The following is a 14581-nucleotide window of genomic DNA, read 5'->3' as shown; positions in this document are numbered from 1 at the left end:
AATATGCCTACTGGTGTTAAGGTGTAAAGGGTTAAGCAACCACTCAAACAAAAGTCTCCCTTGGTTCTTCACATGACCGTCTTCTCTCGAATCTAGCTTCTGCCTTGGAGGGCAAAGGAGAGAAACTCTGGGCACGAGATTTTTTCCCTGAATAAGGGGCATTGGGTGTAGTATTTTGGAGAGCAAATGCTCATTATTTCCTTAGCTGCCATGAGCTGCCATCTTCAATTTTTGCAGCAGCGTGAGGCTAGGGAGAGAAAAAATTGTCCTAAGGAAATGAGCGAAGGTTAAGAGGAAGGGGAGGAGAGAGAGTGGAGAAATTGAAATTATCTCACCCTTCCCACCCCTCCCCCACCGTCCACCTTTACTCTAAATCATACATGGCCGGTCGATTAAAGGATCGCTAATTTGCCCTTTAAGCCACCTGCACTGCAGGCCGACAGTAACTCAATAATGGCTTGAACGAGATGCTAATGCCTGAGTATTGTGCAGATTTCCTAAATTTTCAAAGACGTTTAATCAGATTTGACATATAAGATGACCTGCTCCTGGTGTTCAGTTGGCAAAGGACGGATCGAATATTTCGGAGGGGGCGGGGAGATTTCAAGTCCAAAACGGTAGTAAAAATACAAACAAGCAAACAAGCAAAAAACTCAACAATCAGTTTTTACAGACTTTTATTTATATGTTCAGACCTCTCTTCATTCGAGTTTTCTTCATAAAAGGTGAACCATTTTGCGTTGATCATTGAACCATCTCCAACTTCGTTCCCAGTTTCTCTCTCCATTATTTCCTCCTATGTCATTATAATATAAGTCATTGGGAACGTAGTTGACTTTTTTAATAGTTGCGTCTTCAATACAGGATTTTTCTGATCAAACTTGATTGACAGAGAAAACTCTTATAAAAGTAATTATACCAGGAACCAGATACTCTTCATCTTATATGCTGGTGCATATAATTTAGTGAGTCTATTCTTAAATCGATGTATCATTAGAACGCGACCGTTTATTTGGTATTTCTTTACTTTCATGTTTGTCTCTGAAAAGGAAAGGAAGGAAGAAAAGATGCTCATATCTAAATCCTAAAGCAGCTTCAATAGCACATCTTATTCACAGTAAATTCCATAAACAATTCCTACTGCGTACAGATAAAAGCTTCGATATTCAAACTGCGCATAACGATCTACCGCTGCGTCCCAGGCGCACCGGCTCACAACTCTTACGTCCTGTCTATTGACGTCACCCACAATCACGTGACAAACAAATTTGTATCGAGGATAACACAGTTTCTTTACTCGTTCCTTGATCTCTTCCGTTATTTTAACGGTGACATCTTTGCAGAAGACAGGGTCGTATTTTTGTTCAGCCAGGTTTGTTTCCAAAACGTGTTGAATGATTGGTATGACTCTGTGTTCCTGTGTGGAGCGAAAAGGCATAGATGCATAAAAAAATTTGGCTAACTGGATGTTCATGGGAACAGAGAGAAAGCGAAAGGAGATTGCTGTTAAAAGTTAGCAGCGCGCCTTCTTATCTGGCGGTTTTCATCCGTTTTTAGACCGTGCTGCCTTCGTGTTTTTGAAATACCCACTCAATCACTAACGACACAAGTAACAAGTCAAAGGGAAAATCTCAGATGCCGCTCATCATTCTGAAAATTCAGCAGTGGAGGGTGTAAGTGGGGTGGGGGCGGGGAGGGAGGAAGGGGTAAGAAGGTCATCATTTTAATTGAGGTTTTATACAAAGCTATCTTCGTTCTCTCTACCTCAATGTAAAGGGCCAATGACTTCAGGGATTTGAGTTAATCGTATATAAACTAGGTACTGGCCTAGAAGAGGAGACTTTTTTGCGCACGATGATTACAACAGTTTTGAACTCCGTTTGATTAGACGCTATGTTAGAGGACCCGTAAGCGAGGCATAGACGAAAGCCTAAAGCTTAACAGACAGAATCTAGTGTGATCCTGTCGTTGGAAGAATTTTGGATTCAGACAAGTAGTAAAAACAAGTCGCAGTGGGTTGGGGGGGGGTGTGAAAGTCGCAGTGGGTTGAGGGAGGGGGGAAAGTCACAGTGGGTTGAGGGGGGGGGAAAGTCGCAGTGGGTTGAGGGGGGGGGGAAAGTTCGGATGTCCAAACCCTCCCCCTGAATCCTCCTTTGGAAGGGGGTTGGCCCTACACACGGGCATTATATCAAACCTGAAATGTTCTCAGGGGTTCCATAACAAAGGGTCTAGCCATAGTCAAATTATTATCAACCAATGTTGTTTCTCGTGTCAGTCCACTACCATGCCGACTTCCCACGTTACTCGACGGGTCCTCCGGTGACCACGCATGCGTCAAATCGAACTGTCCCCAGTCCCCGTGTCGTCTTTTGACTTTAATCAAATGTAGTGACTTTTGCTTGATATCTTTTGATAGTGAATGAGCTGCTACCACGCCATAAATGGAAGGACTTGAGGTTTCATTTTCTTCCTCGATAGGCTTACTTTCACTTTGGACTTTGTGTCGCTTTTTCTCTTCTTGAGAACTCGTAGTCATGATTTTTTGACTGGGAACTGACATGACAAGATCATTTCAATTTTTTTATACAGCACTGAAAAGAAACACACATTAAAAAAGAACCAAGGAAGTGAACGAAAAAAAACAAAAACAAAGAGGGAGTGTTCACAGTCTTCACAGTATACCGATTTACCCGAGATTTTGCGATGTAAATAAGAGTGGACTGCGAGCTGACACAGGTCTTAACAAAAATACTACTACACCCACGGCTCCTCCCTCTAGAGCAAACATTGCTTTTGTGTCGTTGTTTTGATGTGGGAAGTTTATTCATTTCATGACCTTGTTTAGAAAAATTTTCCTATTTTCTTAATTTCGATATAGTTGGGATTATTTAAGGGGAGAATTAAAAATCCCAGCGTTGAATCCTTCACTGAGTCTGCGCTGATCGTTCATATTTCCTATTTAAATGTAATCGTGTTTTATCAGAAGCGGATTCCTGGCGATCAAATCAGCTTTTCCACTCGCCATGAGAAGAAGCCAAAAAAGACAATTAAACTGTTCCTGTAGACGCAAGAATAAAAAAGCAACGGACTTCTTCATGTTGCCTTGGTGGAAAAGAAGGGCCTGTCAAACTCCGTTGTGACAGGTTCCGGCTCCAACGCATTATAAAGAGAAAGTCATCTTTCTTCCGCTCGGGACACATTTAAAATCGGAAAACGAATTTCCAAGTCAGGACTCACACCTAGAATCTCCCCTTTGTGAACTTAGATTGATCTCTACAAGCTGTATCACATTTAATCGTTGATTGATGATTCGATCTACTTCAGACAGCGCTTTCAGTTTGACTTTACGATAAAAAAGAGCCAAGTTTTTAAGCTTCATTTCTTCAATTCAGTTCGTAGCAACTCCGGTATGAATACAAAAGCTATTGACACTTCAGCTTATCTAAGATTTCACTTAAACTAAACTAAAAAACATTGACGGGACGGTAATTTAGTGATAGACGGGTATAAGTTGTTTGCGAGCTTTAAAGCATGCATGATAGAACATATCGTTTTCATTCTCTGAGCTGACATGACCACATGAACGCCAAAGAAATGTACGAATACTGTGGTGAATTTTATATTGAGTTAAATTCCTTTGTCGTTACCCCGTAGAGAAGAACAAAGTAACTTACCTTCAAAATAAAGAGCCAAAGTTTTTTTCCAACGAAAGCGGTAGAGAGAAACCCAACAGTTCAAGTTCTTGTTTGTCACTGAACGACGGAAAATGTTGCGGCCGAATGAGCGAAAACCAACGTCTTCCAAGCGGAAAATAAACACTGCTTCTTGTTTGACAGGACAAGAATTAATCTGCTCCTATTTGGAGGTGTGTCAATTGCTTATTGTTCTATAATCAAACAAAACTTGTTAATGATTAAATTCTTTTCAAGTCTCAAATGCACCGACGGTTCCGTTAATTGATTCGAACATGCCTCCACAATGCTGGTGCACGCTAATCGGCATTAATTCACTTAGAATGAATATTGCTTCTAAGATTAGTCTTGTTATTATCGAGAGCGATCATAGAAGTATCTATATATATATATACACAAAAAAGAATACGACTTTAAATAAATATAGGACCAACTTCTTGGTACTGAAATTATAAGAAATAAGGGGTGGACGGTGCAAAGGATTGACAATTGGATGCACGTAACGAGGAAGGTGTTCATCAGAAATCGCGGCCAGTTGGTTGCATTGTGACGCGCAGCGAAAGAGTTCTCTGGGTGTACTGGAAGATCAAATCCAGAGGGGCCCGGCTTTCTCCGTCGAAGTATCGATACTAATTTGTGTCATGTAACAACAGGACGAGTCGTTATTTATCACCCGGTGGGGAGGGTGGAGGATTCTTTTTTGGGAGGGGGGCAGAGGGGGATCAGTCGTCACCAACTTTGACTGCCAATAAAAGGAGAGAGGGAGAGTGGGGTTCATGAGAGCATCACAGAGCCTAATGAAGGATCAGCCACATTTTATCGTGACACAAACAAAATCCTCCATCCCCCCTCCCCCCTTCGGCGATAAGTAATAATCAGCCCCTAAAGTAGTCGCAAATTATGTCACGTACGTTTTATATTTTCCTTCGGGAATTTTAATCATTGCAGACCTATACTTGAGTCATCTAAGCTGAGGGTTACTTTTCCTAAAAGGGCCTAACCCTGGGTCTTTTCCCATGGCACGAAATTCGGACAATTTATGGGATTACTTCAAAATCCTTCATCATGAAATTTCGAGGAAATGTCATTTTGCACAATGATTAGTAATCAGAGATATCGACATTTCTCGCTACAAGCCGATGTTTCTTCCAGTCGCTATAGGAACAAGATGGCCGTAGGTTGAATACCTTTACAGATGGCCGGGTTAACTTTTAGCTTTACGTTTTATTACAACTTCAAGCCGAAATAGCCACCTTCTCGAAGAAATTAAGAAAATAGTTTGGAAAAGCTTAAGTACAAAAAAATATCTCCTATATTGCTCTTATTGGACTCCTAAAAAATGTCTGCACGAACATCTGACTGGAATTTGCATTCGTAACTATTTAACATCAGCTGATGCCACAGTCATCTCACAACTTTTGGCCAAATAAACCTCTCAAAAAAACATCAAAATATCCCAAATCAGGTTTGGCAACAATTTCATTTAAAAAACTTTCGTGAACAAAATAACTGATGACTTCCGGTAATTATTATAACCATCTCCGAGTGATTTCAACCTGAATCAAATCAATGCCTGTGGTGAAATGTCTTTAACGCTCTAATGAACCTCCCCACGGGTGGGAAAGGGGGGGGGGGGGAAGGGAAGGGAAGGGAGAAGAAAGAAAAACTTTCAGTTCACCCCTATGATGAGTAAACAGTGCAATCGCACGACTTTGAGGAATCAGAGGTCACCGAGAAATTTTTCCCTCTACACTGGGAAACGAAGCACGTTATCATCCTCTTGAAAGAATTCAAGATCAGCGTTTAACAAAACTTTCGTTGGATCTCCGACCTAGGCCTTGCTGTATATTTTGATCCCAATCCAAGAACTTAGACTGGGCCCTTATCTCTCGTTTGACTAGTACTTGACTCCTTACGGTACTAAATGAAAACCTCGGTACTACCACCATCAACAGTTAAGAGTTGAAACGAATCCGGTTCCTCTTCATCCTCGCTCTGTTGCTTAGTCTCTTGTGATATTTTTTGTGGACTGTTTACTTTGAATCTTGACGGAGGAGGGGAGGAGTCCGTCAACCCGTAATTTGGGATATTCGACGACACAAGGGGTTTGTCTTCCCTCTCAGAATCAATAACACTGTTTGATCGTTTTGCAACATTGAACTGCAAAGGAAAAGAATATTATCAGTGGCATAGTTTCTGGATAATGTTTAATCCTTTATCCCACTTCCTAATCCTAGAGGGATATGTAAAAATCATACCTGAAACAGGTAACCCCTTCACCCTTGGAGTAGCAACCATAAGCTGACTAGCATCTAATTTCTCCTTAAAATATCACCCCTGAATCACACATAAAGGCCATGAGAATAAAGGAAATGATCTCAAATTAAAGAAACTCTTGATTCTTAAACAAATTCTCCTTTAATTAGGAAATGTATAGAGTACAGTATGGAAAATTTGGATACTTCCAGTTCAATACTGGAAAGAACCACATTTCTAATGACGACGAACAAGAGCAAACCGTTTCACTCCCAGGAGAGCGAGTAATGAGAGTTGAGAAAATTACCATCTGGGCGACATTATATTGATATAACGCCAGATTCTCCTGAGTATACAATAAAGAATTGTATAACCATCACTTAGGAGAATAAACTTCCTGATCATAGGACTGAAAGATTGACGTGAGTCTACATTTTGAGGAGGTTTTTCATTTCCCAAGTGCGCCTCACTGAAATTAGGATTCGAAAGTCCCCCTTACCAATATTTCTGACGATAGTTTCTGTACTTTTGGGAATTCTAGGCCATCAGGAGACCTCATTTAAAATAAACTAAGACGTACAGAAGGTGACCAAAATTTATTAGGGAATGGTCAATACTTATCCCTGAAAGGGAGGAGGGGAGTGAGGGGAGTGAGGGGAGTGAGGGAACGGAGTATTTTTTAGGGGGGGATGGCATTGTTTTCAGGAGGAACGGAGGGAGAGTACCAAGGGGTGACTGTAGAAAATCGACTGTCAGTAACTACCAATGAGTAAGGATTATAGGAGTACTGCAGAGCCTTATGGGGGAATCAGGTAAATTTTGTCATGACACAACTAACATTTCCCAATCCCTCAGGCGATAACTGATGAACGGTCCCAAATTACGAGTTCCTTCGAGTTTGCGGGAGAATGAGCACCAATGTTCGGCACGACAACCGACCGCTGAAGCGGTCGATGCGTCATTTTAAGGCAGACTGAAAAACACTCACCCTCGATATCGGCGTATTTAGAGGTTTAGAAGGTGCCGGGGTTTCTATTGAAAAATTTTCATCTGCCAAAGGAGCCTGAGCAACTTGCGCTGAATTGTTTACCGCAGGGGCCTGCGGATCAGGGCTAACCAACAGTCTTGAACTTCCGAATGACGATTTTCTTCTGGAAGGTGACAACAATGACTCCGCTTCTTGCACCGTAGGAGTCCGTGATGTGGTATCAACCGCAAATCTGGAATTTCCAGATGGTGAATCGCCGGAATTTTTTGAGAGCGGAATATTTGCTGATGTTTTCCGCTGGCGAGTTCTTGGTTTTGAAGAAAGCACGGCTGCATTTTCATGTGAAGGGGTCACTGGATCGGAAATTTGTCGGAAGGAGTTCCGTCTTTCTTGCTCTGGTGAACATGGAGCCGAGCGGCTGACCCGAGGTGCAGGAAAAGAACGAGAACTAGATGAACTCTCTTCACGTGCTAAGGGAGACATCGGAAGAGCGAAAGGGCGTGGTCTTTCAGAGGAAAATGGCTTGCTACCAGAGGGGGGTTTATCTAGCTTCTGATTTTGGGGTGAACCAAATAAGTTTTGTAAGGATGAAGGCATTGATATTGGTTGGCTTGGCTTAGGAGGAACTGGTCCGTCAGCACAATCAGCTGACTCAACCGAATTTACCGAAAACAAATTCGCTAGAGGTGGATTGCTATGTTTTTTAACCTTACGAGCATCGACTAAGCTTGTACCAGGAGACTTATTAAGTCCTTCGTAGAAATCTAAACCAAGGTTCTTTCTCTCCCTATCAGGTGTGTTAAGAGCACTAGTTCCCATGTCGGAAGAACCAGACCTACTGTCCAGCAAGATCAACGGTTCGCTCTCATCTGACCTCCAAGTTGGTCGCGAATATTTTGGCGGATCAGAGAGACTCCTGGTTGAAACGAAAACGCTGTTACCGTGTTCAGATTCATCGTCGCCATCATACAAATCCCGACTTTCAGTCAAGAACGTCACCCTCTTTGAATCCCGTCCACTTCCGTCTGCTTCTTGAGCTCTACGAAACTCCTGGTCAAGCGACGCGCTCGAGGCGTTCGCCATTAAGGTATCACTGTTAGATCTCTTTAACTTCATCCCCGGAAGAATCGTGGTGCTTCCGGTGAGCCCACGACGGGTCAGATCCTCTATGCGAGAAGCGGCTGCCGGATAGAGGGGAGCTGTTCGATGGGCCTGAGCAAAGTTTTCACAGTGCTCCTCTTTACGAAAGCTCGGTTTTCTCAGGATAGACTTTCGTTTATGTGGCACCTTGACGGGATGAGAGGGCATGGGACTTCGTCCCTCGTCCTCATCAATATCACTAAGCTCCATTTTCCTGCCCTCCTGTCCTTTTGTTGTCACTGTAAAGCGGCCGACTGTAATTGTTCTATCTGTGAGGAGCGATTGACACGTCCAGTCTTCCAGCTAATCGAAAAGGAGAAAGATTAGAATATTAAGGGCGAGCGAAACGCAAGCTATAAAAAATCTTAACGGTGACCAATTTACATCACCAACTCCATTTGATAAAACCAAATTATTCTATAATAATACCCGTTTAACCTCTATATCCCTTGAATAAAAAGACAAACAAATTAAAAACAAATAAAACACAAAACAAGCAGGAGATTTGTATTCTTTGGCTCAACCCTTAATTCCTAATTGTGAGACAAACCCAAGATCTCTGAAGGATAGCACGATTTCTAGTGTCCTCACGAACATGTAATACCAAAACCGAAGTAATCCCAAAAGCCAATCGGAAAAAAAGGAAAAGATCACATGAAAAAAACCATGAGAACTCGAACTAAAATAAGTAAACTAAGTGAAACACGACTGACGATTACGTTACGTAATTGGTTTTGCGTCTGATTGGTTGAGAGAGTGGTGGAAGTTTTTTAAACCAATCATGGAGTAAAGTAAAGGCAAAACAACGCACAACTTTATTTATTTCGACAATCACATAAGAATTGCTCTATGAATACCTCAAACAGCGGGGAACGCCCCCCAAAAAACCGGAACTGACTTTCTTACCGGTCCAAGGTTAATATCATCCTCACTAATGCCGTCAAATGGATCATCTAAGACATCTTGAACTCCTTGTAATGTTCCAAATATGAACGATGTCAGCACAGCAATGTAATACGGGCTCCATGTGTTACCCGACTTGATACCCATATGAACATAGTACGGGGAGAGAACGATGGGCATAAGGAAGATAAACACTTTGGTGAAGGAGCGGATGGTCCGTGGCGATCGGTATTCCCTGATCACACGCAGTCTTTCAAATGCGTGACACATGAGGCTTAGGATCGTAAGTTGAAAATGTATCACAAATGGGAAAATTAATCATGCCTTACATAATAAAGCTGGAATTAATATGTAAGAAAAGGCCTCATTTAGTCCAACCTGTACGAAATTTTTAGAACGTGATGGACATCTGTAATCTAATTTGACACCTGATTGGACACTGTGGATTGTAAGTAATAAAGGTAATTGGACTGCATGGAATGCAACTTTAACTGTAATTATACGAGAGATTTCGAAATTGAACAGCTGCGTAGTGAGAGTCTGATTGGTTAAAGTTCTGTTACTTAATCAAAATGAAACCAATGAACAAACTTCCCCACCAAGCTCTGTGATTCTCTTAAACTTATTAAAACACTATCAATGATGTTGAATTTGTAAGTTGTCAATACTTCTATGCGAGAAACAGTGTTACTATTTATTTTTCAAAGACTTACTTGTGATAGTGAATTAGTCTGGTTATTAAAGGTTCATTGTGTGGCAAACTTGAGACTCTCATCTTGTCATTCAGCTGGCTTATGTCACTTAAATCCTCATAAATAACCTGAAATTTACACATGGAAATAAGCTCTAGGTAAATATAGCTGACAAATGCATCATTTGACATTATGTCAGCTTGAAATGTCATGCTTTGTTTCACTGTCTCCTTGATATGTTCATTAGCCACCAACACTTGCATCAGCAATTGTGACAGAAAAAAGATGACACATGCACATGCGAGCCTAATGGAAGTGCCCCAAGGAAATAAGGGAAAATATTTATGAGCAATCAATGCCGATGAAATCCCTGAATGTTTAGTGACAAAAAAAATGAGAGAAAGGAATGGATCTCTAGAACTTTGGGACTTTGAAATCTGTGAGACCAATTCTTCCCTATTTCCTGCTGAAATCAAATTGGTTTGAATTGATGCAGTTTGTAAAAATTTTGTCCCAAGGACGGAGATTTTCAGAATACAATTGAAGCATTGCAGGGGAAAGCCACTAAGAGACTTCTGATGGACTGCTTACTCTCCTTCAAGTTTTTCTTACATTTCCTTGTTAACTAGAAGGAGAAAGAGATTTTCCATGAAAGTCACTTAGGGATTTATACCACACACTCCTTTCATAATCTATGCCATACAAAACAAACTGTCACATTGACCACCAAGACCTGTAGCTTGATGCCGTGCAAGGTCGACATAAGATCAAGCAAAAGGGAATCAAACTCTTTAACAGAGTCCATAATCACCAAGAGGAAAATCAAACCTGAGCTCACTTTGAGATACTGTACAAAGCTACATTTTTTTTTCAAAATGTTAGACATTTTGACCAAATTGACTATTATTCAACATAAACCCAAGGACAAGAATGAATGAAAATAGCTATACACTGCCAAATGTCCTTTTTAGAGCTCTGAAAAATGTCTTAATCTTGGTGTTACGAAAAATTGTCTAAGTAAAGTCCCAGAACATTCTAATAGAACATTCTAGAACCCGAAGTCATCTAGACATGACCTTCTGGTAAAAAGAACATTCTGGAACGATCTATTTCTTACTAATTATTCAAATTTAGAAACCCTGTTAATCTACTAAATTTAGTTCTTTAGAGATGTTTCTAGATCCTTATACTTTATGTATATAAGAGCGACAGTTCCATCGAACAGAGAGAGAGATTTGCGAGGAAGCTCAGTGCTATAAAAATAAGAAGTCAACTACGCAGAAATAAACAGTTTTGTTGTTACCGACGATCCTGAGTTTTGTCTAAGAACAACCCTGCTCTACATCGACACTCATAACACTTGGTGGCATAAGACATAGACAATGAATTACCACCAATTAAAGAATAAGTCACACTTTCTAAAGTTAAAAGTAATAGACAAACATAACTTACTGAGAGAATAAAGTTCCTCCTGATATGTTTTTCCGTTAACAAAATTCTTTGATATTCAATACCAGACCTTTCAACTTGTTATTTACAGTTTTTAAAAACTCTTTGGGTAAACCTGAAATTACAGTAATGAATGTAAACAATTAAAACTAAAATTTTGACTGTTTTGTTAGAGCAGCACATTGTTGATAAGACCACTAAACCTCTCTCTGAGTGTTTTACTAAACTTTCTCCATTTTTGAAGTAACCAACTAACTACCCTAGGGATACAGCTGTAATTTTAGCTAACTACTGATCAAATTGTTACTTAGATAAATTTTACCAGTATTAAAAGTGTCCATCATACTGATCCTTTCTAAAAAAAAACAACACTTGCTTAGAGCACTAAGAAATATTACCTGCTGAATGAAGCCAATCCATCCCTATGGCAAAAAAATATATCAACAGAGCACCTTTAAACTGTGCTAGATCTTCAAGTACTCTCTCACGCCGCTGGAAATCAGCTAACAGAAATGAAAGGAAGCGTAGAGGAAAGAAGTAAAAAATACATCTCAATGGTGCAAACAAAGAAAAATTCTGAGTCCCTACTCAGATTTGAATCTCAGACCTTCTGATTTCAGTGTTAACTGCGTTACTGATTATTAGTATACCATTGTAAACTTGTAACTGAATAGCTAGAAAATAAATACATAGATGCTTAACCCTTTACACCAAAGCATGAGTATGTATATTCTCCTAATGTTCTCTATACACTTCCAGAGGTGACAGGGAGAATTTGTTAAACAACCAAGAGCTTCTTTAATTGGTGATTATTATATTCTTAGATTCTCATAACCTGTATGTGTGATTCAGGGGCATAATGTAAGGAGAAATTAGATGCTAGTCACTCTTAGGGGTCAGAGGGACTTAAACCATAATGTGATTTATTTGATTCTTGTTTTAATCTATGCTGGTACCCAGGGAATTTTTCATGATTTAAGTTAAGGATATCAGTATGGACACTGCTTGGTTTGCATGAGAGTGCCGTTTATAAAATAATTCAAATAGTACGCACGCTCTGATTGGCCATAAAACCATTTAAAGGAATGTATGTAAACACGGTTTTCATACTGAATCTTCTCACGGAGTTCTCCCTGCTATTTATTTAGCAGTAACTCAGTTTCTTTAAGTTTGTTTTGAGTACAGTAATGGAAGGAAGAAGATTTTCCGCAATTTTTCTTGGAGTTTAATTTTCCCAGTATTCAAGAACGTCCAAAAGTAAAATGAACAACAACAACAAGCACCTCGCTTTCCTTTGTTGCAAGAGGAGGCTCTTTCATTAGTTATTTATAAAAGAAATGTAAAATGGTTTCCGTGTTTACATAGCCTGATGTAAACACTTAGGAGGTGGGAGAACACGAGATAAGCTGGAAAACCACTCCGCTTCACGTCGTGGTTTCCTACGTGTATCTTGTGTTCTCCCAACCTCCCACGTGTTTATATCAGGCTATGTAAACACGGAAACCATTTATGTTTCTTCAGTGAATATTCTTGCATCATACCATTAATGGAAAAGGCCAAAGGGAACACAATTGGTGACACAAAAATACTCATGTGCACATCAAAATCAAGTCCTACAAATTGAAAAAACAACAAAAAGTGAGTGAGAAACTAGATGCCCAAAGGATACTAACATGAACTTGAAGGACCTGTTTTTTTTTTCCTTTAAATTGACCAACAAATTTTGTTGCCATACTTACTTAACTTCTGACACATAAATGTTCCAAGTGCTGATAAAGGAAATGAACAACTTTAAAATCAATAGAAAATCTTGTGTACACATGAGAAATTAAATCTGTAATCATTATTTGGATACAAAATTTCACACTTGACAATAAAGTGCCTCTTCAGCCAGGTATATAAATTTGCAATAGTGAATAGTTTGGGAGACCTGATGAAATTCCAGGAAGTAAACCTGAAATTTGCTAATTTCTCCACCAGGAAAAGGGGGGGGGGAGTTGCAATACCCCTAGTCACCTCAGTCACCAGATCAGTTCTAACTAAGTGGGCCACCTGGCGGATGAGTAGGCTTGGAGTTCTTGGTCTTCCTGAGAGGCCATTCCTCATAAGAGGTAGGAATGTTTCAACCCTCTGGGTCAGTATATAGTTATTTAAGTCAGTATGACATAGAACACAGAATTTCATTGCAATTACTCCTGAGATTTCTGCACAGCCCTATACTTCATCATACTTAGAGTTCTTGGATAAAGAAAACAATGGGAAACAATAGATTGCCTGAGGGACTACACCTTGTTGTAAAATAGTTTAGGGCTTTACAGAAATCTTTCCTTATCTAGTCAGAAATATGATTGGTTTATGATCTCATAAATAATTGATTTATCATCTTATGAATCAGGCTCTGTTAGGGGGATGATTAAAAGATGACTTGTACATTCTAGTTCGTTTATTTATTTCTTTGTTCATTTCATGCATAACGCAGACATAAACACACTTAAGTGTTTTAGGTGCTCTGCAACTGCACAAATCATATACACACAATTAACATGTTAACATTCAGGAATGATGACAAAAACAAGAGAAAATTGTCTCTAGGATTTATTCTCACCTGCTAAAACCATTTGTAGAAAAAGGATAACTGTAAGGTTGTATACAAAAGTACGTAAAATCTGCAAAATGAAATAATTTTAAACAGATTCGAAAATGCAATTTAATATAGCAATACAACTGACTTGTTCAGGCAGGTAATTCAGTTGCCTGGGAATCGAAGAGCTTGAAAAGAAATAACAAATTCTGCTTACACTTTTGTCAATGAACAATTTCTTAAACTGGTAGAGTTTCCCTTTAAATCCTTTTCTCTTGGACCGCCTAGTTTCACTCCATTTGTAGATGTCAGCTCTGCCGTCCTCGATAAGATCTGGGTCTAGGGTACTCAAAATACCTGATGAACCGACAGGAAACGCCATGGCTAACTGTGTGTGGAGTATGCATAAAACACCTCATTGATCGTGTAAAAAGACTCCGTCTAGCATTACATCCGCTGTTTGTAGTGATATCTTGTACTGAAGGATAAATTTGTTTGCCCGGAGGATACTCAACTGACTACCTCCGAAACCTTACTGTTTGGGGTAAAACTGCTGACCAACATAAGAAGATCGGGGGCTCGATCAGCGTCAGGATGGATTGGGACCGGGTCGTTTCGGTTCAAAAGGGTACAGTGGATTTCCAAACTGTCAGTGAACGCAAAAAAAAAAAAAAAGAAAAAGGAGTCACTTCGTCGTCACTGCGAAGTGGTCGATTGTGATTGTTTCAGCTGGATTGACAAGAAAATAATAATTTTCGCTCGAGGGTAGAGTTGCTAAGCATAACGCATATACATACAGCCCCTCAATTTCAATGTGATTTGAAGCCAATTTCCTTTGTGTATCATAACTTTCATCTGTAACATTCTCCAGGTGACTGAG

At 39.9% G+C, this 14581-nt stretch overlaps 1 protein-coding gene and 1 non-coding gene across 3 annotated transcripts; both read right to left on the bottom strand.

Annotated features, from left to right (window-relative positions):
- Window positions 1-826: 826 nt before the first annotated feature.
- On the bottom strand, window positions 827-3961 carry LOC131789419 (dynein light chain Tctex-type 5-B). Of its 2 annotated transcripts, none has more exons than XM_059106528.2 (3): window positions 3675-3961; window positions 2195-2591; window positions 827-1417 (listed from the first exon to the last, which is right to left on the bottom strand). In XM_059106528.2, the coding sequence occupies exons 2-3, from the start codon at window positions 2558-2560 to the stop codon at window positions 1109-1111; spliced, it is 675 nt and encodes a 224-aa protein (XP_058962511.2). In that variant the 5' UTR covers window positions 2561-2591; window positions 3675-3961; the 3' UTR covers window positions 827-1108. The 2 variants fall into 2 exon arrangements, with proteins under 2 accessions (XP_058962511.2, XP_066028347.1); XM_066172250.1 differs by having other exon boundaries at window positions 2195-2553.
- A 604-nt stretch (window positions 3962-4565) lies between these two features.
- On the bottom strand, window positions 4566-14237 carry LOC131789423 (muscle M-line assembly protein unc-89). Its single transcript, XR_010718859.1, has 10 exons — window positions 13919-14237; window positions 13726-13786; window positions 12860-12889; window positions 12662-12733; window positions 11519-11623; window positions 11124-11235; window positions 9693-9799; window positions 8983-9253; window positions 6937-8379; window positions 4566-5852 (listed from the first exon to the last, which is right to left on the bottom strand). It is a non-coding gene; the product is annotated as a muscle M-line assembly protein unc-89 (transcript).
- Between the last annotated feature and the right edge of the window lie 344 nt (window positions 14238-14581).

Source organism: Pocillopora verrucosa, chromosome 9, assembly GCF_036669915.1.
Source record: "Pocillopora verrucosa isolate sample1 chromosome 9, ASM3666991v2, whole genome shotgun sequence".
Taxonomy (NCBI): Eukaryota; Metazoa; Cnidaria; class Anthozoa; order Scleractinia; family Pocilloporidae; genus Pocillopora; species Pocillopora verrucosa.
Note: the sequence above shows the minus strand (reverse complement) of the source record. Positions and strands in the feature narration are given on the sequence as shown.

What these genes read in the sequence shown, in the direction of transcription:
- LOC131789419 (XM_059106528.2), bottom strand. Translation starts at nt 2,560, where the DNA reads ATGTCAGTTCCCAGTCAAAAAATCATGACTACGAGTTCTCAAGAAGAG. An exon ending in AACCCCTGAGAACATTTCAG is followed by an intron (nt 1,418 to 2,194) that starts GTTTGATATAAT and finishes CGCTCCACACAG; the next exon opens with GAACACAGAGTCATACCAAT.